Here is a 25,241-nt window from a genome sequence, read left to right on the forward strand (position 1 = left end):
GCATCATTCACTGTACAAGCTCCCCAGCTACTTAGTTCATCTCTTTGCCAGTGCAGAACCCTCAGCCGGATGTCAGTTAAAAGCTGTAATACCTGGTTTTCAAAAGAACTCTTTATGCAACACCAACCCACAGAGATTTACTTTTTTTTTTGTACATCCTACGATGACAGATGAGTTCAGCTGCTAACACTCCTTTCTCTTAAACCTCACAAGCCTATCAAACCTTGCAATACATTTCACATTCCAGTGTAATTTTGCAGTTTTTGAACAGGAATTATTCCAGCTCTGATCTTCCCTGCAGCCTACTCAATAGTTTCACTATAAGTAACTTTTTCTATCTGAGGTTGCGTCCGGTTCTCTGAGAAGAGAATCTGACCATGGCTCAAACAGAAATCTCCCTAGCAAAATGTAAGCTGTTATACTTAAGACCTCCTAAAACAAGACCTTCCCACTATTTGGATGGATTGTGTACCACCAGGGAGGTCCCCGTGTGCCACTGGGCAGTTGTAGGCAGAATGTGCCTTGTGCCAGGCTGTGGGTTGGCATCGTGCACAGGGTGCAAAGTGACTCAAACTGCTGCTGACATTTATGGATTGCAGGTAGGATATGACATCGTCAACACTGGTATAATCTATACATTTTGTGTAACTGTGACTGAGTAGTAGCAGGAAGAGTAAAGTTGATGTATGCAGCCAGAAACAACCCATAGTTTCCAGCAGGAACATTTTCCAGGACTTTCTGAAAACTTAAGCAAAAACCCCAATTTAATCTGTCTATGCATTGCTGTTTTTATGAGAAATGTGGCTCTTTTCATTACTTTAGAAATCAGAAAAAGACCCCACCCCAGAGACTGTATCAAAACCTTTCCTTCTTGGAAAAGTAAAACCTCTTAAATGTCCTTTGGCTCTCTTTTAGGTTGCTTTCACGGTTTGTTTAAAGGATTTAGCAATATTTTTGATGTCACCAAAAGCATTCTATAGGAAAGAAAAATAAGCACATTTAAAATTCATCACAAACACATGAAACGAGGATTAAAATATGACTAGGAGGCATACAGAACCACTGCCTATTTGGTGTCCAAAATGTTACTGTTTCTTGCAGCAGGGCTAGTGCACCAGATATCATTCTAAAAAGCTAGGCTGTGTGTATTATTAATGCAGATTTACAGGGAAACACATGAGTACAGAACAACAACCAAGAAAAGCATTCATAAAGAAAAAGGTCAACAGTTTACCTCGCTATCTTCATTTAAGAAATTTCAAATCAGTTGATGCCAATCTCCTTTAATTGGAACATTTCTTTAACAATGCTGCAATGGCTCAACATTTTGGGTTTTTCCCCATTAAAAAATAAATCTTTGATCTGCCAGGCCAGGCCTGCTACATTCAAATCTTGTCTGAAAATATATTTACAAAAATGGCTTATGTAAAATAGAAAAAAAAAATATATATCAGCCTTTACAAAAACTGAAACCAAACCAACAAGGTTTTTGAGCAAAAGATTTTAAACTAATTTAATGTGAGTCTGCCTCTGATCCCCTGTCTCCTTCCTGCCTGTCTCCCTGCACAAAATGAGCCTTTATGAAAAAGAACATAGCAAGAGTTTTACTTGACCTGACTCCTTGACCTGAGATGTGAAACCAACAATTTTGCTCACCAGCCTAGAGCAAGAGGGCAAGCATGCTCCCTCCGTACTTAACTAGCTAGCTCCTTTTGCTTTCCTGGCTCGTGGTTCACACAAGCAACATCACAAAAAAGTGAGCTCCATTTACTCGTTTACAAAATGCTGGATGTGACAATTAAAACTCAGGGAGGGGCAACCAGGTCAATAAGGAGCAAGGCTAACACTGAAGAGGGAACGCAATCTCACCTAAAAGCCACTAAAGGTGCCTAAAGGGCATCTCAGTCCTAGCACCCAGGATAATTTCTCACTTGAACATCTGGGTCTGGTTAGCAGGAAATCCTGCAGGGACATCAACAGAAACTGGTCTTAGGCTATATAAATGTAGGACCATTTAGCATTTGCTTTCAAATAAGCTTGCAGTCACAATCTAGTTTCAAGTGAAAAGCTTCTGGCATCAGAAAATCCCCTCCAAGCCACTGCTTTTATCAGGGACTCTTGCTGAAAAGCTCATGAGAACATGAGGGAGGCCAAGACCAAGACATCAGTTTTCAGAGTTTCCTCTTGGACCAATGCAGGGGAAAAATCAATTTAGGTTTCAACAAACTGCAGCTGGATTTTTACTAGAAAATATGTTCATTAGGTCACTTGGACACCACCACTACCATCAAGACCTCCCTAAGACTCAAGAAGTGAAACTCAAATTAGAACAGAGTAATTTTAAAAGACTCTTTTCTCTGAATTAAAACATTTTGTCTCTGTTTCAATCTTTTCAGTGAATATATACTTCCATTCCACCTTCTTTTGAGTTCTGAGCATTCACACTCTTCAGAAAGGCAGAAGAAAGAGATCCTACCCTGTGCACCAATACATACCTGGAAAAGTAAAAATAAAAAAAGCTCTCTGAAAACCTGGAAACCAACCATATAACTTCAGAAAATGTAAATGCCTTTGCACTGGTTCATTATTATTTCCCTCAGAAACGCTGCTGTAAAGTTAGAGTCAAAATTTTGTGACTTAAGTTCTGTTATAACCCCTTCTGACTTTTGTTTTCCATTCAAGTTCTTTGCTTTCAACTCCTCATTGAAAATCAGTTTCCAGAAGGTTCCCAAGCAGTTCCATAAAAATATTTGAACCTCAGGCGCTTTTAGAAAAAAAATTTAAAATTGATCCATTATTTATCTAGTCTGAAAAGAGGGCTTTTAGAAGCTGAATATAGATTTACAGTAAATTTTCAGTTTTTACAAGGTAAGTGGACTTGCATCTTCCAGTCACAATCAGGCAAAAACTGAAGGATTAGTTTATTAAAAAAACAAACCCCAGAGCCACAGAAGGAATGAATTACTGCAAACAAATGTAACTGTTTTCACCCCGTGAAATATGCAGCCATTACAGTATTTTAACAAGGCACTTTTGAGGGTGAACAACTGAAAATATAATCCTTCTATCATAGCTTTTCAAAAACCTTTGAAATGTATCTTTAAGCTGCAGGTTACTCAGCAGCTGGGAGGACATTACATCTCCCAGAGCAGGTTGGCAGAGGGTCATTTTTCTAAAATCTCCTACTCTGAGACTATTTAGGTCTTACAGACTGATAGCTTTTCATGCACAGGAAGATAATTTGCTGGTGCCACTACCTTTTCAAAAGACAGTTATAAAGAAGTTAATAAACTTTAGCAGCATCTCAGTTGCATTTAATACCCCATGTGCATGGGGTCAAAATCTGAAGCAAGGTTTGTCACACGTACCTGATATACCTCATTTGGTGGCTGTCTCCTGAAGAAACATTAAGAGCTGAAAACATTGCATTATTTAGCTGCCTGCGTAAGGAACTGGCAGATTTTAAACTTCTTTCATGTGATGGCCATCTGTCTCTCCTGAGATACTACAATTTAATAAACCTATTTTAGTTATTGCTTTTCATATTCTGACTTCACCAGTGGTATCTTTGTTCTATACATTTTTCATGCATTTTTCCTCTAGGAGTACATTTTTTCATTATCTTACAGCACTATACTACTGAAAGTGGTGAATAGAGCAGAAATTCACCACAGAGTTCTCCAAGTTGTTTTGCACAGTAATATGTGTATTAACATAGGGTTTAATTATTGCCACAGCAGAGCACATGTTCTTGCCTACTCTCCGAGTGCCTCAGACACGTCAACATGAATTAAAATGTAAAGAACAGTCAAAGGTATTGGCATTTACAAAATACAGTCACAATACAAGGCCAAGTTGGGTGGATATTCCATCACGTATCTCCCGGGTGCTTTAGGAGGCCGGATATTCATTAGTGCAACTCTGATGCTACTGTGCACTGTGCTGAGTACAGCCCGAGTATATTCCTCAGGGTACCAGCCTTGTCACTGGAGTGGCAAAGGCGGCATCTCATTGGGCCAGAATATAACCACACGGGTCCTATTTTCAGCATCCCTGCATGTGAGGGCTTACCCACCTCTCCCGTGCCCCACAGGCCCTGAAGCAGGAGAAAATCCTCTCCCAACACTCATGCCAGTAGTTGGATATTTCCTCTTGGATGTTGGGCTTGACCTGTTAGCTACTTTTCTTCTGATCATTCATGTTTTATATAAACACTCGTAAGTCTGTTTCTCCATCTGGCCTATCAGTTTAGCATCAATTTCAGGCACCATCTTCACTTAAAACTGCCCACATCCAGAACAATAAAGATACAAGTCCAATTACTAAAGATTCTGTGAGAACTCTCACTTCTAAGTGAAGTAACCTGGTTACTGCGGTAACCCTAAAGGATCCCTTGAAGCACCCTAACTTCTGCTGGAGATGGAGATAGGTAACAAAAGAAACAGCTGTTTCAAACACACACTATGACTTGACCGGTTTTTATGAGCAAATACCATTTTTTTTGGTTGTTTTTGTTTTGTTCCAGGCTGAAATACTAGAAACTGCATGTGGGAATCTGAGCCATTGCCCCTACAAGAATCTGGAGAAAGCTTGAAGCAGAGAAGTTTTGGAAGCCAGACATGTCCTGCAAGACTATTTATCATACAAAAAAACCTCACACAGGTACGCACACACAACTCTTTCACTTAATTTGCTTCTAAATGCAACTCTTGTGCTTTCTGAGAAACCAGAACTGCTGGTTACAACACAAGAACTACAGGTGTAAGCATGCATGTGACCCTTTAAATGCTTGTCTGAAACCAGACAGCTTCCACGTGCAGATGATTCTCTTGCACGTTCACAGACTCAAAGCTTAAATGAATGAGGAGAAAAATGTACCAATGACTGGAAACAGGACATCAGTGGAGGTTTTGCCTGGTTTACTTCTTTCATTTGAGTTACCTTCAAAGTGGTCATGACACTATGGGAGCGCTAAGGCAAATGTGTGCTTCGTTATGAAGCGATGCAACCCGAACAAAATACACGCAAGCAGAATCAAGGGTGACTGCTGCAGAAATGTCGCTATTTTCTGTGAGCGCCTCCCATATCTCAGCCTTCTGTTTTTCACTCTCCCATAGGCACAGCTGCTTTTTCATTCTTTCCCCGCTAAATTTATTAGATTTGCTTGCTTGCTATAACCTGCTTTTACCTGTGAATTTTTCAGAAGTGGGTCCATCCGTTACTATTTGTGTACGGAATGACTGGTACAGCGGAGCCTGACCCTGGTAGGGATCTCTGAGGTCTGTGCAGTAAAGGTGAGCAGTACTTCTGCACTGCTGCTCCGTCTGAAATAATGGCAGTAACCAGCACCGCTGACCCAGGGTTCCCCCCTTCCCTCTGCCTGCCTATTTAGAAAGCTGTTGCTCAGTCTTACTTAATTCTTACTTTCAGGAGCTGATCCAAGCTGGATCCTTGCGTCTCCCATTTGTCTTTGTTCCTGAATTGGTCAGGAAAAGATTCAGAATCGCAATAGCCCACCGTACCTTAAACAGCACTTCTCGATGATGCCAGTTGTGTGAAAACTCATGAGAATAAAAACTACACAGACATCAGAGATGTGAGAATGAGTCCTAAATAATCAAGCAGATTGCATGCAAGATGCTAAACATCTCTTGCAAGGCAAAGCTTTCACTCTCAAGTATAAACGAAAGAGATCAACTAGTATTAAGTCATCCAGTCTCTCTGCAGTTCAGATTTGTATTTTACACTACATTGTCCATTTTGCTTTAAAAGCTTTCTCATTTAATGTTTTATCTAGCTGTCTGCTTAAGACAGCAAAGTATAAATAAAGATATAAGCTATGTTTTCACTGACCCCAGTCCGATCTTGCAATGCAACAAGGCACAATCAGAGTAACTGGGAATGATGTATCTAAGGATAGACCTGTGTGCCATCAGTGTTGGGGGCTGACCCTGGCCGGACACCAGGTGCCCACTGGAGCCGCCCTGTCACTGCCCTCCCCAGCCGGGCAGGGGGAGAGAAAATGCAGCAAAAGGCGCCTGGTTGAGACAGGGACAGGGAGCGCCCTCCGTTACCGCCATGGGCAAAAAGGACCTGACTTGGGGAAATTAGTTTAATTTATTATCAATCAGATCAGAGTAGGGTAACGAGAAATAGACCCAAACCTCAAAACCACCTTCCCCCCACAGCTCCCTTCTTCCTGGGTTTACCTTCCCGCCCGATCGTCTCTCCCCCGCCACCCCCCCCAGCAGCGCAGGGGAACAGGGGTCACCTCAGCCCCCCACACGCTGTCCCTGCCGCCCCCCTCCCCCGCAGGGGACCCCTCACACCCTGCCCTGCCCCAGCCGGGACCCCCGGCAGGCAGCCCCCCACCAGCCTCTCCGACTGCCCCTTCCCCGGGGCTGCAGCCGCTCACAGGCTGCCGGGGGGGATCTGCCCCCGCCACCCCCCCGCGGGCTGAGGGGCACAGCCTGCCCCGCCAGGGGCTGCACCGGGGGCTGTGGGAGGATCTGCTCCGGGCCTGGAGCTCCCCTGGCCTCCTCCTGCCCCGGCCTGGGGGCTGCAGCTGCTGCTCTCACAGAGCCTTACTCCTCTCTCCAGCTGCAATTGCACATTTTTTTTCCCCCTTCTTAAATACATTATCCCAGAGGTGCTGCCACCATCGCTGACGGGCTCAGCCTTGGCCAGTGGTGGCTCCATCTTGGAGCTGCCTGGCATCGGCTCCATCAGACACGGGGGAAGCTTCCAGCAGCTTCTCACAGAAGCCAACTCTGTAGCCCCCCTGCTACCAAAGCCTTGCCATGTGAACCCAATACACAGTTTTTACAATGACATTTCTCCTTATTGAGTTTCATTGTCATAGATGAAAAATCCCTGATGTCGCTCATATCCACTGACCATTAATAAAATGCCTGTATACTCAGATATGGGCATTCCAATGAGATTTGAAACTTCATGCTTACTTTGCCTATTAATTTATCCTGATTTCTGGGCAAAACAGACAGCTGTGTAGGTCTAGTTGTGCTTGAGATAGTGTGCTTGCTTTTGGCAGTAGTGTCGTGAAAGCTGCCTTACATGTTCTTCTCCTGCGCTCTACATTTCTTTCCTCCTGTTGTACAGGCACAAGTACTTCTGGATCAGGGAAGTGACCCAAATGAAAAAAAGAAAACCCAAACAAAAAAACAAGAACAAAAAACCCCAAAAGAAACCACAGGAAGAAATTGGTTAGGTTCTGGATTGGGCTCACATACTGGCTGCACATCAGAAGGGAGATACCAAGTCCGGAACAAGTAATTTGGGACAGAGACACACAAGTTGGTAACTGCCACAGCATTTATACATAAAGGCAGACTTACAAATGGAGCTTCCACTACTAAAGGAGAACATTTTCTTCTCATCTCAGTCTCCCCCTAGAGTCAATTATTGAGCAAGTTTCTTAAGATCCACAGCCTTTTTGGCACCTTAGGTTAGACCAGACTACTGTGTGTAACCACCGTGCCCGCCGACTGGGCCACAGACACAGCTCTGTGTGTCTGCGGGGACAAAGCGAGATTCGAGAACTGACGGTTTCATCCCTGCTCTGTACACAATGTCAATATACACAGCAGATGTGAAACAAAACAAAAAAAAATTAACTTCAAATTTGTTCCTTGTTTCACAACCTTTTTGTACATCCCTTTTTCAAATTTGCTGTACAGAAAGTCTTTGTATTTCACATCTTAACATACAGAAAGGAAGAGCAGTTTTATAATGGGGAAACTTCACTGTCCATTCACAGAGCCTGGCAAGGAGCCTTGTAGGTGTACGGAATAATCCAGAGCATGTTCTCAGTGCCACTTAGGTTTCACTCGGTTACTCTTTCAAACCACTGCTGGCCTTTCAAACGAAGTTACGTTGGTACTGCTGTAGTCTCAAAATGAATTTAGGACCTCAGCTCACTGGAATTTTCAGTCCATGGTAACTATTTAGTGCAACATCCGCACAGGCTTTTAATAGAGCTACCAGGACTTATATCATACTCCAGGCACATGGGACCCAATCTGCTCAGTCTTTAACTAGGTCCCATCAGTATTCTAACTCCAGGACCAGTGTTAGGTGCTAATGCAAGTGTTAATAACTTTCCGTATTAACTACTGTCTAGGGAATTTTTCCACCTTTTCCTCCCCATTTACCTTCTGCCTAAAAAAGCCCTATTAATAGCAAGGAGGAACAGTCAAGCCGTTGCAAGACGACAGTGGATCAGATCCTTATTATGCGCTTCCATCCACTTCCAAAGGTGGATTATTCTTCACAAAGAAGTTTTAGACATACACAGATGAAAATAATTACTTGAGAAGTTATATTAATAGATTTAATGAAGAACTACCAAAGAGACTTGAAAGTGCCCTAACTGTCATGATGAGCTATATGTTGGCAGGGTTTTATGGAAAGAACAAAATGAGAGGCAGAAAAGGAACTGCCAGTATTCTCTAGACTGCCCACATTGCTGTACAGCCCGCCAGACTCAGTGGACTTTGCAGATGAAATGACACCTTGGGGAAGCGTTTACATTTTTTCATACTAAAACTCCTCCCATGTTCGCAGTAGGATTCCTTATGGACCTTCCTCCAACTACAGAGACAGTGCTGCTGGGATTTCTGAGGCCTTACGCAGTGTGACGAGACATCCCCCTGAAGAGAATATATAAAAGATTGTCTAAATTGAAAAACTAGAGGTATTTACCAACAGAAAGCAAAGACTCAGGCAGTGTATATTATCTACTGCAGAAATTAGCAAAAGCCCCATGGGTTGAGGGAGATGAATGATCACGGATGCTAGAAAAGATGAAAAAAAATTAATAACTACTTTTTCCTCTGCAAGTGTCACCATACAACCTTTAAAATATCTAGTGATTTCCCAGTGAACTACCATTTTTAACCATGGCATTCAATCTCAGCTGAGCCTGACCCAAAGAATATTGCAATGTCCTCCTCAAATCCCAAATCCACCTTCGACTCCTCCAAAGCCTCTTCAGTTTCAGACCTTAGCCAAGTCCAGCTCACACTCATATCATCTGTACAGCAGGAAATTCCACCTGCTCTGAAATTTCTAAGGATGTTAGCATTTTGCGTAACTCACTACCAAAAATTAGGCGACGCAAATTGCTATGATGCATTATTGTGGGAAAAGATCCTCGGCTTATCTTCTTTCATACCCTCTGGAGATCTAAAAAGTAATAGAGTCAAAGCAGGAAACTCAGCTGAGATGAACTCTTACGTATTTCACACAATTTTTTCACCCTCCCCCCCCCCCCTTTTTTTTTCCAACTCCAAGTTTTTCAATTTTTCCATCCGTCCATTTTCAGCAACTGATTACAGAAATATCATGTCACAAGATACTATCCCAGGATCCTGCACAAAATCCCAACACAGAAAGCAAATGGTCACTAAGACTACTGAACAGACTTTGGGCTGTAGATACACCTAAGGGACTTGATGAAAGCTTGGAGCTTGGTAGAAGCCAGCTGGGAGAAACTGCTGGTCCATTTTTAAGTGCTCAGTACTTCTACGCAGGAGATGCTCGGTTTAGCAAGGAACCACAGGGATGGGCCCCCAGATGAGGTCCCATCCAGATGTTCATAGCACACTATGTCGCCCAGGGTCCCATGGAAGGCATTATCTATTCAGAAGCACGGGGAGAAAAAGGGAGGGAGAGAAGAGGAAATGTCTGCTGAGCACACACACAGAAATAAAAAGAAAAGCACTGGCTGAGTTCCAGAAATGAAAATCTGGCCCCACTGAAGTAGGTGGGAGCTTTGCCACCAGATTTCAATGGAGACAGAATTTCGCCCGATGTGAACAGTACTCTGGAAATATCCTCCCTCCAGACACACTGTGGGAGCTCTTCTGGCTCTGAATACTGACTGGAAACACAGAAAGGGAAATTAAACCCAAAACAAGACAACAATACCAGAATGATTAATCAACAAACAAAAAGGATGCAATGACAATTAAGCAAAAAGTACTGCAGAAGTGGGGGGGAAGGAAGGTGGCAAGCCCTTTACCTCCTGCACCACTGAACTTTGCCAGGAATAAGGAGGGATGCAAGGACTTGCGGTGCCAGGTACAAGATCGCACTGGAGGCGGTCTGCAAGATTCAATAACAAGAAAAAGAAAAACTTCTAGCACATATTCAGCCTTGGAGTATGCTCCCATCACTAATGCTATATAAAGAGGCCAGAACCTAGCAACTTCAGCAAAGATTCCTAGGAGCAATCAGCGTCATTGCTTACAAACTCCCAGGCAGGCTAGTTCACAGAAAGGGCACGCTCAGCAAGCTCTGCAGTTGTGTAACTGTGAGGATCCTGAAAATGAGAAATACATCGCCTGAATACAATAAACAGACACAATGCCTATAAAGCTGCATCTATATGACAGCTATGACCCAGTTGTTTAGCCTACAGTTGCCTTTTGATTTAGTTAGCATTTGGTTTCATACCACAACTATACAGCAGTCCTGGATGTTCCCTTTTCACTGGCTTGAGTTCAGGCTGCCTAAGATGCTAAGTTCTAGCTTTCAGAATGCCTGAACACCCCAAATCCACATAAGGCAGCTGGAGAGACGAATTCCCATAACTGCTGGAACTCAGCCCGTAACTCCCAACCAAAGACCTCTTCTTTGCTGCAAAAAGGGACCAAGCACCTCTGTTTCTGAGAACTGCTGGAAATTGCACCACTTTGGATGTGGTGATGAAAGCATGTAAACTTGCACACCCACCACTAACTAATATTCAAGTATCTTTGAGAAGATTCACGTCTACCTGTCAATGACAGCTGGGTGACAACAGCTAACCAAGCATTAAACCAGAGTTCCCCGAGTCACTGACTGTGACAGGCACATGCCAGGGTTTGGAAGCTCCCAAGGTCCTTTGAGCTTTCCTCAGGACTCCTCTTTCCTCCCAAAACAACTGGAAAGGTCTATTTTTAGTAGCGGGTCCCCAGCCACCCCTGCGATGGTGTGAGGCTCACAACCTTCGCAAAGCTCAGGCCATCTGCCCGTTTCCCCTCCCTGCTCTCTTCTTGCCTCTCTCAAATAGCCAGGGAAAACCCTTCTCACAGTCCTTCCTCAGACCACACGGCCAGCCTCGTCAGGTGATGGAGATCTGAAGCTCCGTGGTTTGCTGCCTCATTGCCCGTGCCTGGACAGCCCTCTGCTCTGGTCCTGGAGCGAGTTCCTTGTCCCTGGGCTCTGCTGTTAGCCCTCATGGCTGCCCAGTGTTTGTGTCTACTGCCCAATGTTATCTAAAGTAAGGGGAATAACAGAAGGCACCGAAGCAAAATAAAGCATCTCTGCGGGCTCTGCAGTATTGTGCTGGCTCAGAGCAAGTTTTTCACCCAGTTACTTTGCTGGCAACTTGGGAAATGAAGAACGAATGTGTTTGGACTGACACTGATCCTTCCGCAGACTCTGGAAACAAAACTGGAGGGGAAGAGAGTAGCTGAGGAGTTACTTATCTCTTGTGCTCGCTGGCTGCCTCAAGACCATTGTTATCCCTGATGAGAGACCAGAAGAGCTGCTTCTCAGCATGCCAAGATCCTGGGATGAAAAGCATGGACTACCCCTAGTGCTGGGCTTTGCACCAGGCTGCTGGCTTTCCTCAGCACACGCCATGCAGTTGTGGGTGTAAAGGACAAACCATGGCCCTCCTTCCCAATTTCAACAGTGGACCTTGTGAAGAACAGTGGGACAAGGATAATAAACTGCTGGAGGAGCTACTCACTTCAGGAGTGTTAAGAGGGTACGGCTGAGACCAGTGTCTTCAGTTACACGGTGATACCATGAAGTAAAAATCTTTCCTTTATGGTTTAAATCAACCCCAAACGCATTTAAAAACAATTACTGGAAGGAAAAAAATAACATCTCATTTTGAACAGCTCTTGCCAGTGCTCAAGGAGGCTTGAGAAGGTTGGATGCCAGCAGCTGACAGGCTGGCCGTGGATGACACCTGAGCCTATAACCTTGTTGCTCACCCCTTGCTGGGTCCAGGACTTAGACCGTAAAATGGTCAAACCTGAAACCAGTACCTAATCCACAAAGGGAGAACTTAAGGAGCCACTTCTGGGTCACCTGTAGCTAAGGTCACAAGTCCAGCGTTTCCAGAAATTATTTTCACTGCTGTGACACTGGCTGCCATATGAGGGAAGATATGATTATCAAGGCTCTCCACAGAGTAAGGTGACTAATGTAAAATAATTTCAGCCTAGTCCCCTTATCTCTCCTACCTTTTACACAGCGTATTATTACTTGCCTTCTTTTTCACGCCCAGGCCCCTAGGAGTACCTACAAATGTTTGAAAATATGTAATTTTTTCCAGGACCTATGCTGACTCCATACACAAACCTGTATTTTATCACATTCTTCTACCTCTGTTCAAGTATACCTGATGATTTTCTACAATAGTCTTGTCAATACTAATACACCAACTGGTATCAAACAGATATGTATTTTCTACTATCTGCTATTTTATCTAAGAATTAGAATTTTAGACTAGTACAATCCTCACTCAAAACAGCTGACAACATTCTTTTTAAACTGTCAGAAGTAGATTTTTAACAAAGAACATCAATTTTAGGAACAGAGAGACATGCAAACATATTGAGAGTTCCTGGTTCAAATGGTGCCCCTCAAACAAGTGAAAGCTAAACACATTGAAAACATACAAAGTTCTCCTTTTTTTTTTGTACAAATTGGCAGCATTATTTCACTACACTCAGGTTTTCAAGTACAGAAACTCTGACCATCAATCCCTCTGAAATGAGAAATTGAAGTATGAATCAATAACCAGAAAAGCTTCAGTTGATTTAAGCAGATAAAGGAAAGGCAAAATCAGAATTCACCACTTGTTTTTTTTTTCTTGACTGAAGGCAGTAAAAGTGATTGCTGCATTCGCTATTTATTTTATGATATGCAGGTAAGAATAACTTCCACCTATCACGTAGCCCAGTAAGGAAAGGCAGGCCACAGGCCACATTCACAAAGAAGCCAGCTGGATCCATGGTGGGTTATCATGGTGAATGGGATCACTTACTATAAACAATATCTGAAGATGACCGTAAATTTATATTGTTTTGTGTTGACTGAAATAGCTTCTTCTGTCCATGCAGGAGACTCCTGCATTAGAGTTTGCTATTGAACACATTGATTTGCATACATTCTGGAAGTATTTGCAATACAGCAGAACAGCACAATATTTAAATGTACTTACTCTGTAGATTTCTGCTGGGCTTAAAAGTAAGGCCATTGCTCCAGTGACAAAGCCCATTTTCCCCACACTAGAGATCAGTTTGTGATTCAGGATTCTAAACATTTATTTCAGCGCAAATTCTGCCAGAAAGAGGAACTTACTGCTTGTTGTGAAATTACCCTCCCCAGCCTGGGGAAAGGAGTCTACGTCTTGGATGACTTGTAGTACTCCCACAGTCCGCACCGGGGGATCCAGGGCTACAGAGCTCTCATTCACTGTTATATCACTAGCTCCTGTTATCTGGTTAGTTGGCGGTCCTCCTATGGATGCTTCCAAGTCTGGAGGTATATCATCCATGCAATCCGCATTTGGCTAATGGAAAAAAAAAAAATAGAAGAAAATTGAGTTTTTACTTGATAAAAAGATTTAATTTACCTGTTCCCAGTTCTTCAGGGATTTTCACTTTCTTTTGGTACTGAAAATGGCAACATATAATGAATAAACATGCAGTTTATTTTCATGTACTTAATACAATCTGTTGGAAGAGAGACCCAAAGTATGCATTGGAAATATTCAGTATTAAACTGTGTCACCTGCAATCTCTAAATGTCCTTATTTATACTTTTTAAAGGCTTTGGGAGACTGCACATTAAAAAACTCACTCACTTATTGCCGTGATCTGTTCAATACAGGCAGATCGCTGAGTCAGATTACAAATGTAAACAGAGACAGTAGCTGAAGGGGAATGATTATCTGTTCCCTAAATATACATTTTATAAAGCCGATATCAGGGCTTACAGGAATAAGAATTCAAGGGAACTGCCTGTGGGCGCATCTATGTGTGGGGTGCAGAAATAGAAGCTAAAGCTGTTTCTAAGACAAGTTTTTTAACATCAGAAGATCTTTTCCTTTGCTAATGCTATATTTGCGACAAAATAAAATTCTAAGAAACAAACAAGCAGTAATGGGAATTCTAAGAGTATCATTCAGTCCATAGTATTTCTTGTTTGTGATTCAGAGAGACCAATGATGGCACCCAATTCTAGAGAATTTAGACATTTCTCTCTTGCAGTTACTTGGCGAATGCGCCAACACCTCCAGAATGAGCCAAGCTCTTCCAGTCAAGGGAAGTGATGAGAGAGGGCTGTGGTGCCCACCTTTGGCACAGTAGCCTTAGCACTGAGCACCTGTTCATGAAGAGCAGAGACTTCCAAGTGGGCACTGGGCAGCAAAGAGGATCGTTTGTTCAGGGGCACTATGTCCAAAACTAGTTTCTACCCTCGGATTTCTCTGGGCCTGTTATAAGCCTGATGCTCCCATTCAAACAGCAGTGACTTCTACAGAACTCCCCATAAACACTGGTGACAAACAGATGAGTAAAAAAATCTCTCTTTCCTCTAAGAGGAAACCGATTCTTGTGCCGTTTGCCCATAGAACCAGGCCTAGTTCTCCCCAAGGCATGGAGAAAAATTGTTTGCATAACTATTTCAAGAACTGGGTTTTGAAGTTTTAACATATTGTTAACAAGAACAAGGCTAATTCAGAAATGAGGATGCTGTGTGTCAGGGTGCAAAGCTTCCAAAGTGACAGAGGGACATAGCAAGGTTAACCATTACACAGATAACTTGTTAAGTTAGGAAATGTACAGTTAAGTTGTTCCCATTTATCTTTATTCTCCAGGAGTCAGATAGCTGATCTGGTTCAGTCACTTAGGGTTTCCTCTAACTTGAACGGTTTGAGACAATTTAGCTCTGTGATTCATCCCACCCTAAGGTAAGTGGTATGAATTGCCCCCTCTGCCTTCCCACTGCGCAGCACTAAGTGGAGACGGGGCTTAAACTGCTAGACTGGAAATCCAACGTCTGGATGGCTAAAGTCAGAAGAGACGTACTCTGTTCTGTGGATCTGATTTTTGCTATGCTTAATTGTCTCACTTGCTAAGGCATTTTTGAAAACCTCACTACCTGCCTCTGTCCAACAGCAGGCACCCAGAAACTAAGCAAAATATGATACAGCAAAGAGTAAAAGAGAGGCTTAGCTTTAAGCACAAGAGTAATCCCTTTCAGCTCAGGCATAGAGAGTTACCATATGCTTACATTTTCTGCAGAACCGGGAACTTCACATGTTTTCTGTTTTCTCCTACAGTCCCTGTGTGATTGTTGCCACCTCATAAATATTTTTTCACAAATGTTCCTAATGAAAAAGGCAGGCATTTTAAACAGTCCTCAGGTGACTTGTATCCACAAACTGAAGTTTGGGATAAAAATCAGAATTGTCATTGTCTGGCTCCAGTCTAATCCACAAGCAGCAAGAGCTCCTCAGAACTGGGATAAAGGCACATTCAGCTATACCAGGTTTTAATGAAACCCATTGAAACTGTATTTTTCAAAGTGAAATACCAATCACTTTTCTGTAGGACCTGGATCACTTATCTGTAGGACTTGGATCCAAAATTATTCCTTAGACCTATCAGTCTTTCCTTTGCTCATAGCTGCTGTAACAAATGCTTTCAGAATTTCATTTTTAACTTAAATTTGGCTTTGATGGCAGCGTACCTTAAAGGAAAAAAAGGCCTGTTTTCTTTTCTACTCTACGAAAAACTATTTCAAAAATTTTTCACGGGATCAATTGTCTGCTCTTTGCTCTGAATCCAGTTATTCCTAGAATGGGGTTTTATCACTAACTTTTAAACCTTTAAAAATGGGGGATTATAATTGAAAGCCAAACCAAACATTAAGAATGCAAAAATAGCATTGCCTGATATAATTAATCCCTTTACTCCTGAATCATTTTAGTTGGAAAAAATACCCCAAACTAAGCATAGTATACAGCTAACGATATGAAATACTGATCGAAAAAAGATACATTATGGTTTTTGCTGTCAGAGTGACCCAGATACATTTTCTAAGTTTAATTATACTGGTTTCACTCATTCCCTGCATGTAAGTGCTCTGAGGGCACAATTCCACTAAAGTCAAGGGAATGCTTTGTATTGACTTCTGAGGGCTTGGCTAAGGCTCTTAGTGAATAGCTTGAAGTCATCCAATCTGTTGCCAAAAATGCAGCTGTCTGCACATCCAGCAGATATTTGCAGAGAAGGGGGAGAAGCAGAGGGAAACTATTTTATGTGATATGATCATCCCAACAGCAACGTAGCTCTCTGAAAGACACTTAACTCATTTCAAATCTTACAGCCGAAAGAGGTAAGTCTGAGCTGGATTCACCAGCAAAGAGACAGCGGAAAAGGTTACACCAACTGTCTGCTGACAGTTAGTAATCTTCTGGAGCTGCAGAGTGTCACCGTGAAAAGCAGATGCCAAGGTGCTCAGCTGCCCTGAAAATGAGTACGGTCAGTTTGGTGCCTCACGGCAGCCCGGGAAATCTGCTTTTAGAGCAGACAATATTTGAAGTCTCTGTTACAAAGTCAATGGAGAGTTTAGAGGTGAACCGAATTGAAAGATTTAGGTATTTGGGTTTCACCAATCATTTCCTGGAAAATGAAGCACAATATATCCACAGTCATGCAAGCCAGCTCTTTAATAACAACCATAGGACAAACATGCAGCTGGCAGGAAAAAAAACAACGCATTAGCCCTGCCTATGGTAAGATTTCCTCATTCCTCCCATTGTAACAGCCTGCAAAAGGACTTTGGCAAATTTGTTCTCAACTCTCCCATCAGAGATGCTGCCTGCCTAAGGCTGCTTTTCTGTATGTGGAAATTTCAACTAGGCAAGACTCAGGAATGTGGTTAGGGAATGGCATTTTGCTTTATCCACTCTACAGAAATGTTTGCCACCTCTCACTGAGAAGCCCTAGAGCTTTACAGCTTCTTCCAGGGAAATGTCTTTTCCCACAACAGCCTACTGACATCTGGCTAAGTTATGAGCCTCTGAAAATATCAGTTCATGTGTGCTGATGGAGACTGGTGGCTTACTCGGGACCGACAGCTATACTCCCCAAAGAAAAGCTTTGCATGGTGCCTGCACGCTCACGGTGGCACCAGAAGGCACCCACAGGACCGATGCCCACCCTGGGCTGCCCTCAGCTAATACCAGGTGATAAGAAGGGCGAGGAATTTCCTCTCAGGAGGAGAACAGGTCCTGCAAGCTGAGCAAGGAGTGTGAGCACAGTGGCACCAGGGCAGGAGTTCAAAAGGATCAAGGTTGGGCAGAGGAGGTTATACAGAGGAGAAAAGCAGGAAAGGGCAGGAGGTAGGAGAGGGAGAAGCAGGAACTGAGGCATATTTTAGAGAGAAGGCAGGGAAAACAGGGGAAGAGGAGCAACTGATAGCAGGATAGGAATTTTTAACCCTCAAGCTACCAGGTTCTCTTAGACTCCCACGTCCTTCGCTGTCAGCCAGAGGAAACCCCTGACATGAAGGCTACCGTCTGATCCCAGTCCCACGGACAACAGCTCCTGCTGTAAGTCACCTTGAGTCTAGCACACAGCTCTCCCTTCATGAACCTAACTGATGATCCATGCCAGTGGCAGCCAGTATGCTTTCTCCAAATGATGGAGCAGGCTGTTTTCAGTTTGCTGTCTTACAACAACCCAGGGAAATTTTTACAGAAATTCATAAAATAAAATCCTCTAAACAAACTTTGCTAGTGAAATGTTAACATCCAAGCACTTGATTTTTACAGTTAAGACAGACTAGCGCTAATGTTCGTTCTGAAATCTTAATTTGACCCTGCTGTTTGTGCTGGTTGTAGCAGTATGTTTCATTACGTGATCCGTACAATTATTTCCACAGAAGCTCCATGTGGGGAGCTCTCAGTGAGGGGAGCAGGATGGATCCCCCTTCTGCTGTGCGGTACAGAGAGAACAAGACAGGGAGCTGTGAGAAGAGAAACGATGGCTGAGGAAACTGCGTGGTGCTTTTAATTATTCCTGGCACTTAGGTTCTACACCTGCTACTACAGAGCTGTTCCTGTGTAGTGAAAGCCAGTCGTGTGAACCAAAACCTTTACACCTGGCCTCTGAGCATGTTTTCCCTTCCCCTCGATGTACCCAACCTCAGACGGCCTGCGGACACTCTGCGCCTTCAGCAGCTGTCAGTGAAGTCACTGAGAGCAGTATATTGGATTTAAATATTAACATTACTACACTTTCTGGAAAGACCTTAATATGTCACTGCAAGCCTCCAGAAAGTGGGGGTCTGATTTGTTTATATCCCCTGATACTGAAGCTGGACGAAGAGCATGTTAATGAAACGCTCGGGGAAAAATGTGAATGGACCAGTGTGAGAGCAGAAATCGTGTGGTCCTGCATGGTGCAGAAGAAAGCCATGGAACAATACACCAGGTAGAGAGAAGAGGTGTGAAAATCCCGGGTAACTGCTCACTGGCAGGCCTGCGAACTGAGACATGGAACCTGGGGGAAAATTTCTGTATTTAAGCCTAGGCACAGAGATGCTGAATGGCAAAGCCAGCCTTCAGTCCGGCCTTTCCTGACATCTCAAATACCGATATAACAGCTGTAAAATCTTTTAATATTTTAAAGATAATATACATGCTCAGCAGAAAAATAGCCCAACTATAATGACATGTTACCCTAACTACAATGCTCTACATCTTCCCCATTGCATGTTTTTAGCTTGGATTATATTAGGTTGATTACAATATCTGCCTACTTCAGTAAAAACATACTTCATTGCTTGCTGTGGAACCTCTCCTGCAGCAGCCTGCTTGGCTTCCTAGTCTCCATGAAAATGAACTTCTGGGGAATGGCTGCATCAGCTCCCCTAATATGTTCATGAGGTATTTTACTTTATGTAGTAGCTCTTTCATACATGAGCTGGCATGTCACCATGTGTAACGGCAGGGTATCTACAGCACCTGTTAATGCATCAACTGGTGGCATTTCAGTATGGAACTTCACTATCACATGGCCAGCCTTGCTGAGTGTGAGAAAATGACTCTCTTCTTCCTGGTGAAGCCCCTGATCTCTGTGATAGCTGCCCTTAGGAAGCTGTGTGGCAGACAGGACATGCACTATCTGAATGTAAACATGCAGCCTAAAAAGATCAATTGCTTTGGCAGCTTCTAACTATCTGAACCTTCCAAATAACAAAGGGCTCAACAATTTCTTGTATGTCATGTGGTCTGCCACATGCTTAGATACTGGGAGAAATGCTCCCTAATTGGAATTGGGAGGACAAAGCTAGCTACAGATCGACTTTAAGAGAAATCTGACAGAAAAGAAGATTTGGTTCCCCAGAATGAGCAGTCAGTTGTCCTCGACTAGTATAGCAGGGAAAATTTTATTTGCAGACCTTCTGCTTTGAGATCTGAACTGAGAGCTTGATTAAAAAAATAAATCCATTCCTGATTTAAAACCCAAACAGCAGCTATATGAAAGAATCTATAAATCCACCAAAACACTAGTAAACAATCCTCTGCTTTACAAAGCAGGCAACCACAGACACACAAATCCCAACACCCAACCAACACCACCCCCCCACTCTTCCTTGCTAATAAAAGTGGGGTGCAGGAGAGAGGCAGTTAGACATTTCAGCTTGTATTCCCCTTAATAAATCAGTTAATACATCAGTAACACGGCAAGAAGAGTAGGATGGGAACAGACAGGCAAAGGGCTAGGGATATACCCGAGTAGCTGGTGTTTCCCTTCTGCCCCGACCAGCTGCTCTGCGATGTGCTTACCGGGATCCCTAGAGCTTTTAGAATATTCATTTTACACATCGGACAGGTACGATGGTCTAGCAGCCAGGGGTCTACACAGGACTTGTGGAAAAGATGCCTGCAATGAAAACCAGGATATTTCAATTCAAATCCACCACAGCACAATTTACCACGTAGTACCAGATGCTTCTTCTGAATTCAGTAAAGTAAGAGTATTTCAAATTGTGTGGTTTGCGACCTCTGCAAGGACTGTAAAACTATATCCCTTGCAACAAAGACTAAAATTATTTCTGCAGCATCTCAAGCACATGTGCAGTGTTTCTCAACTGGGTTTGGAAAAGAAGACATGTATGTAATTAGAGAACTAGGAAAAATACACAAAATGCATCAGCAAACCCCTATTCTTTAAATATTAAAGGCTGTCAGTAAACAAAACCTGCTTGCTGGTAAAGGTAAAAATCATATTAGTATTTCTTGATGGTTCTACAGACAAACCTAATTACACATATTTTAAGTGTGAAGCCATCAGGGCTCTGGTATTTTTTAGGTTGCAGGCATAAGGAAATAAAGTGAATTCAACACCTGCTGTTTTTCATATACATGGAAAAAACAGGACGATGCTTTTTAAAACATTCTCCCTGACTCCTCTGCTCTTTAGAAGTTGCCCATCAGAGCAAGCGCCTTAACAATTCCGGCCCTGAAGGGATTGTTGCTAACCCTGTGCTCAGTCTGAAGTGACCACTAAGCCACTACCCGAGTTCTGTGGCTGCCGGGGACCACTTACTGTCCAGGTGGAGGAACTGAAGGCTTCTTGTCTAGCTTTGCCTGACACAAACTGAGATTTAATATAGAGATATTTGAGTACGTGTACCTGACTGACAGACTGCGTTTTCTCTTGTAAGCATGTTCTGTTATGCTGTAGTTGTAGAGAACAAATGTTATAGGATGCTGGAACGTGGGACTCGGTATATAAGAAATGCTGTTGAGCAGGCCAGGTAGACAAGTTGTGGCTCAACCCAAAGCAGTGAAGTTTGTTCAGTCTGAATCCCCCTGAAGAAGAGGAGGAAAGTTTTCTACCATGCACGCAGCCCCAGGAATTACACTGGCATGTAGGAAACTCCAAATTGACTTGCCTTCCTAAAAATATCTTTTAATCAGTTAATTGAACAGAACTTCCAGTTGGAAAGGACAGTAGTCCAACTGCCTAATATAACTTAATAACTTCAGTAAAATTGAGAGGCTACTTTATTCTGAAATATGAAGCTTGATACACATAGTCTTGTTCCAAAAGGTGTAAACTAAGACTAATTTGCCTGTTTTGAAGCATCATAAAGACCAGCTCTACGTTTCCTTTCTAAGGCTTGCAACAGATGTCCCACATTTCATTCGGCAGAGCCTGAAAGTCACGTTTCAGTCTGCTTGAACTTTTACATTTGAGCAGTGCCAAGCCTGTGTTTCCTTGTGCTGCCACTGCCCCATGTGCATCACTGGTACAGTACAGCCACACAAACCCACCAGGTACCTGCAGGTGAACAGCTGCCCAAGGCCAACTGCATGAGGTTCAGCAAGACTCAGTGTGGGGTCCTGCACGTGGGTCTAACAACCCCATGCAAGGTTACAGGCTGGGGAAGAGTGGCTGGAAAGTTGCCTGGAAGAAAAGGCCCTGGGGTGCTGGTCAACAGCCGGCTGAACATGAGCCAGCACAGTGCCCAGGTGGCCAAGGAGGCCAACAACGTCCTGGCTTGTGTCAGAAGCAGTGTGGCCAGCGGGACCAGGGCAGTGACCGTCCCCCTGCACGGGGCACTGGTGAGGCCGCCCCTGGAATCCTGTGTTCAGGTTTGGGCCCCTCGCTGCAGGAGGGACACTGAGGGGCTGGAGCGTGTCCAGAGACGGGCAGCGGGGCTGGGGAAGGGGCTGGGGCACAAGTGTTGTGAGGGGCGGCTGAGGGAGCCGGGGTGTTTAGCCTGGAGAAAAGGAGCCTGGGGGGGCTTATCGCTCTCTGCGACTGCCTGACAGGAGGCTGTAGGCGGGTGGGTGTCAGTCTCTTCTCCCAGATAACAAGCAACAGGAGGAGAGGAGATGGCCTCAAGTTATGCCAGAGGAGGTTTAGATTGGATGTTAGGAAAAATTTTTTGGCTGAAAGGGTGGTCAAGCATTGGCACAGGCTGCCCAGGGAGGTGGCTGAGTCAGCATCCCTGCAGGTGTTTAAAAGATGTGGCAATTCAGGACATGGTTTAGTGATGGACTTGGCAGCGTTGGGTTGGACTCTATGATCTTAAAAGGTCTTTTCCAACCTAAATGATTCTACAGTTCTAAGACTTCGCCTGGAGCAGGCCATATACCAGCCTCCACAAGGAAATGCAATCTCTGAGAAAGCCAGAATCACTTAATGCACCAAAACAATTTTAAATATTTAAGTGGTACGTACTCAGTTGAATGGTCTGGCCTCTGTATCGTGTCACCGTCTCTCCACAGAACAAGATACACACAGCCTTTCAACTTGATGGAAGATACTGAGGTGCACTTTCACCAATATTTATTTGCAACCCTGGCTCTTATTAACATGATACTGGCCCACATGCTCGCTGGTTGGCTTACTGGCTGGCTTGAGTCCTAAATAACACTAGAATTTCAAAGCCAAAACTGTGTGACATCTCAGAATCTTTTTCTTTTCACTATGATGCTCCTTCTCACTAGTTCTGGGAAAAAAGGGTTCTTTGTGAGACAAAGGTATGTGGCAAATTATTGCATTCCTGTACTTGGTCTGACTTCACAAAACTATGGGAAAGGGCAAATCTGTTCTTGGAAGTTCAACCTGGTCTAATTATATCAGTTGGCTGCAATACCAGACTTTGTCAGACCTCATCTGATCCTGTATGTCAATATGATTAATGCAAACGAAGTACCGTGACACTTGAAGTTTAAACCAGCGCTTTATGAAAGCTACTAAAGCTCACAACCCTCCTTCCAAACAAGACTTGCCTTACTGGATAAAACCACAATGCATCAAATTTCATTCTCTGTCCTGCACAATTCGTCCTTCCTTTTACCTCAGGAGGGACATACTCGGCACATCATCAGGCAAGCATTCTGAACAGGTGAAAGCATAAAGATACAGTCAACACGCATGTGTAATTTTACATTCAGAAGTCTAACCAACAGAATTAATTCCTTGGGTGTGTTAATTCATGGAGGTATTGAAAGTCAGTGTCTTGCTTTTCAGCTATTTGAAATAACAATGAAGATCTTGATAGTGATTGGTTTTCTTTAAGTCTATACCCAGATTCATAAACAAATATGCTTAAGGGCAAACATCTGAAGTATATTTGTGCCAAAACAATCAGTACATTTACAAAATCTGAAATATTTATTCTATTCTGTTGAAAAAAAACAGATTTTCAAAAATCTGTTTTGTATGAAAAATATGTAATTTCTACCAAGCCATTTCACCACAGACTAGAAAGTCCCCTTTTGTTTTCAAGTTCAAACTTTACAAGCCTCAGTCAAGCTGTGGTTCATATTACAGCATTTCATAATATTTGTTGGTCACCAAAAGCTTGAAACTTTCATGCCTTTAAGACTTCAAAAACTGAACTTTAGTGTTCCTAAAGTTGGCTTCAAACAACAACATTCTAAAATTAATTCTACCAATGCTGAGTAATTTAAATACATGACAGATCACGTCACTTTGCACTTCCCAATACTAAATTAGCACAGTGTATTACGGCTCTATTAATTTCAGATTTGATGTGTACAACAGAAGGAACTTGATTATTTGACAGAAATCTACAGAAAAATGGAATGTTATTGAAAATCAGATAAAGACTTGTGTTTTTAAATTTTTGAACCACCTTGTACAGTTAGAGTACTCATAATATCTATTTTTGAACATGTAAACATTTGTGCAGAAAAGTGAGGTGGCAGGCTTTGCAATTTGGATTTGAAAGTTTATTTTATTCGTTATTAGCTATAGCATTATGTATGTGCTTAAGGCTTTCAATGAACTGTCAATTGTTTGATGTCATGATAAGTTTGTCATCCAAATTCAGGCAAAATAAGCATCATCACAAAGTAAAATCAGGGAGTAACTGCCACATTTCACTGTCACATGGTAACACAAATATGCAAAAAGATAACTGCAACAAAAATCCCTCTCCCTCTGCAGTTCTGACTGATGCAAGTTTTAAGAGGAAGGAGTGGTCAGAGGTAATGACACATACAAGGAGACAGTAAAAGAAATATTTCAAGTGCAGGCTCAGGACGTGGCTTTGACAATCTAAGTCAGAGCTAGGAAAAAAAAAAGTTTTTTTTCTGTTGTGTGCAACCACATGCATTGCAAAACTACATTGATTTGGATGGATTGAAAAGTTTCTCAAAAGAACTGTAATTTATTAGTTAAGAGAGAGGAAGACGAGAGGAGAGATGTCATAACAATCCTCATACAAAACAAAGGCTTCCGTAAGGAGAAAGGAAACAACTGTTCTTCACCTCTCCTAGGGACAGGAGACACAATGATGAATTTAAACTGCAGCAAGTGAGATCCAGGTTACACAACAGGAAAAGCTTCACCACAGTCAGGGTAATGAAGCATCGCAATAAATTATCATGGGACTTTGCAGAGACTTCATCCCAGGAGACTGAAGAGAGTGTTGGAAAAAACTCCCAAGAATGACACGTGCACAGCCAGTACCCCCGTGCTGTTCCAGAGGTGGTGGCCTCCTGGGATCTCTCCCGCACTCTTCTGTGACTCTGCACGTGGCTGCATAAAGCTCACAGAGCACAGAGAAAGAAAAAGAACCTCAAAATCCCAGAGCACTTCATTTACTATTATTTAAATAGCACTTCATACGTTTTAACTGGAAATTACTTTTGTTTGAAATGTATTTAAATTTTCTTTAAGGCTCCAATTTTAATCATACAAGGTGAAAAAAATAATTCATTTCAGGCTCAGCCCACAATTATTATAATAATTTGTTGTAAAACTACTGTAAAGCTTTCAGCTTGCCAACAATTTTGAGAAGCTTTTTTTTCAAGATTAAGGGAATCTATTCTCCTTCCACCTTCTACTCCTAGTCCCACCTTTCCAAACTGCATGCAAAGAAACCTAGCAGCCATGTAATTTTTCTCAGTACTAAAATGCAAGCTAAGAAAAAACGAAGGAAAAGCAGAGACATGCATCCCTAGGGACCCTGAGTAAAAGCATCAGTTGCCTGGATCAGACATAGAGCTGAAGCAAAGAAGGGTTTTGGTGAGAGACTGAGCAGCACCATAGTATCTAATGAGAAGATTCGAGCTTTTGGGGGTGCATGTACGGTACTATTTGTTTATTGTTGAGGAAGAAAGAAGGACAAAAGATGATGATGTGAGGATAAGTGGG

General features: G+C 42.9%; 1 protein-coding gene across 1 annotated transcript in view; it reads right to left on the reverse strand.

Moving 5' to 3' along the window:
* The window catches only part of RNF150 (ring finger protein 150), a 127,691-nt gene that overhangs the window by 20,974 nt on the left and 81,476 nt on the right, over window positions 1–25,241 (reverse strand). Inside the window, exons 5-6 of the mRNA XM_005235614.4 lie at window positions 19,886–19,982; window positions 13,384–13,594 (exon numbers count right to left, since the gene is read on the reverse strand). Of these exons, the coding sequence (XP_005235671.2) occupies window positions 13,384–13,594; window positions 19,886–19,982 (308 nt within the window). The remainder of the gene's footprint in view (window positions 1–13,383; window positions 13,595–19,885; window positions 19,983–25,241) is intronic.

This window comes from Falco peregrinus, chromosome 2, assembly GCF_023634155.1.
Source record: "Falco peregrinus isolate bFalPer1 chromosome 2, bFalPer1.pri, whole genome shotgun sequence".
Taxonomy (NCBI): domain Eukaryota; kingdom Metazoa; phylum Chordata; class Aves; order Falconiformes; family Falconidae; genus Falco; species Falco peregrinus.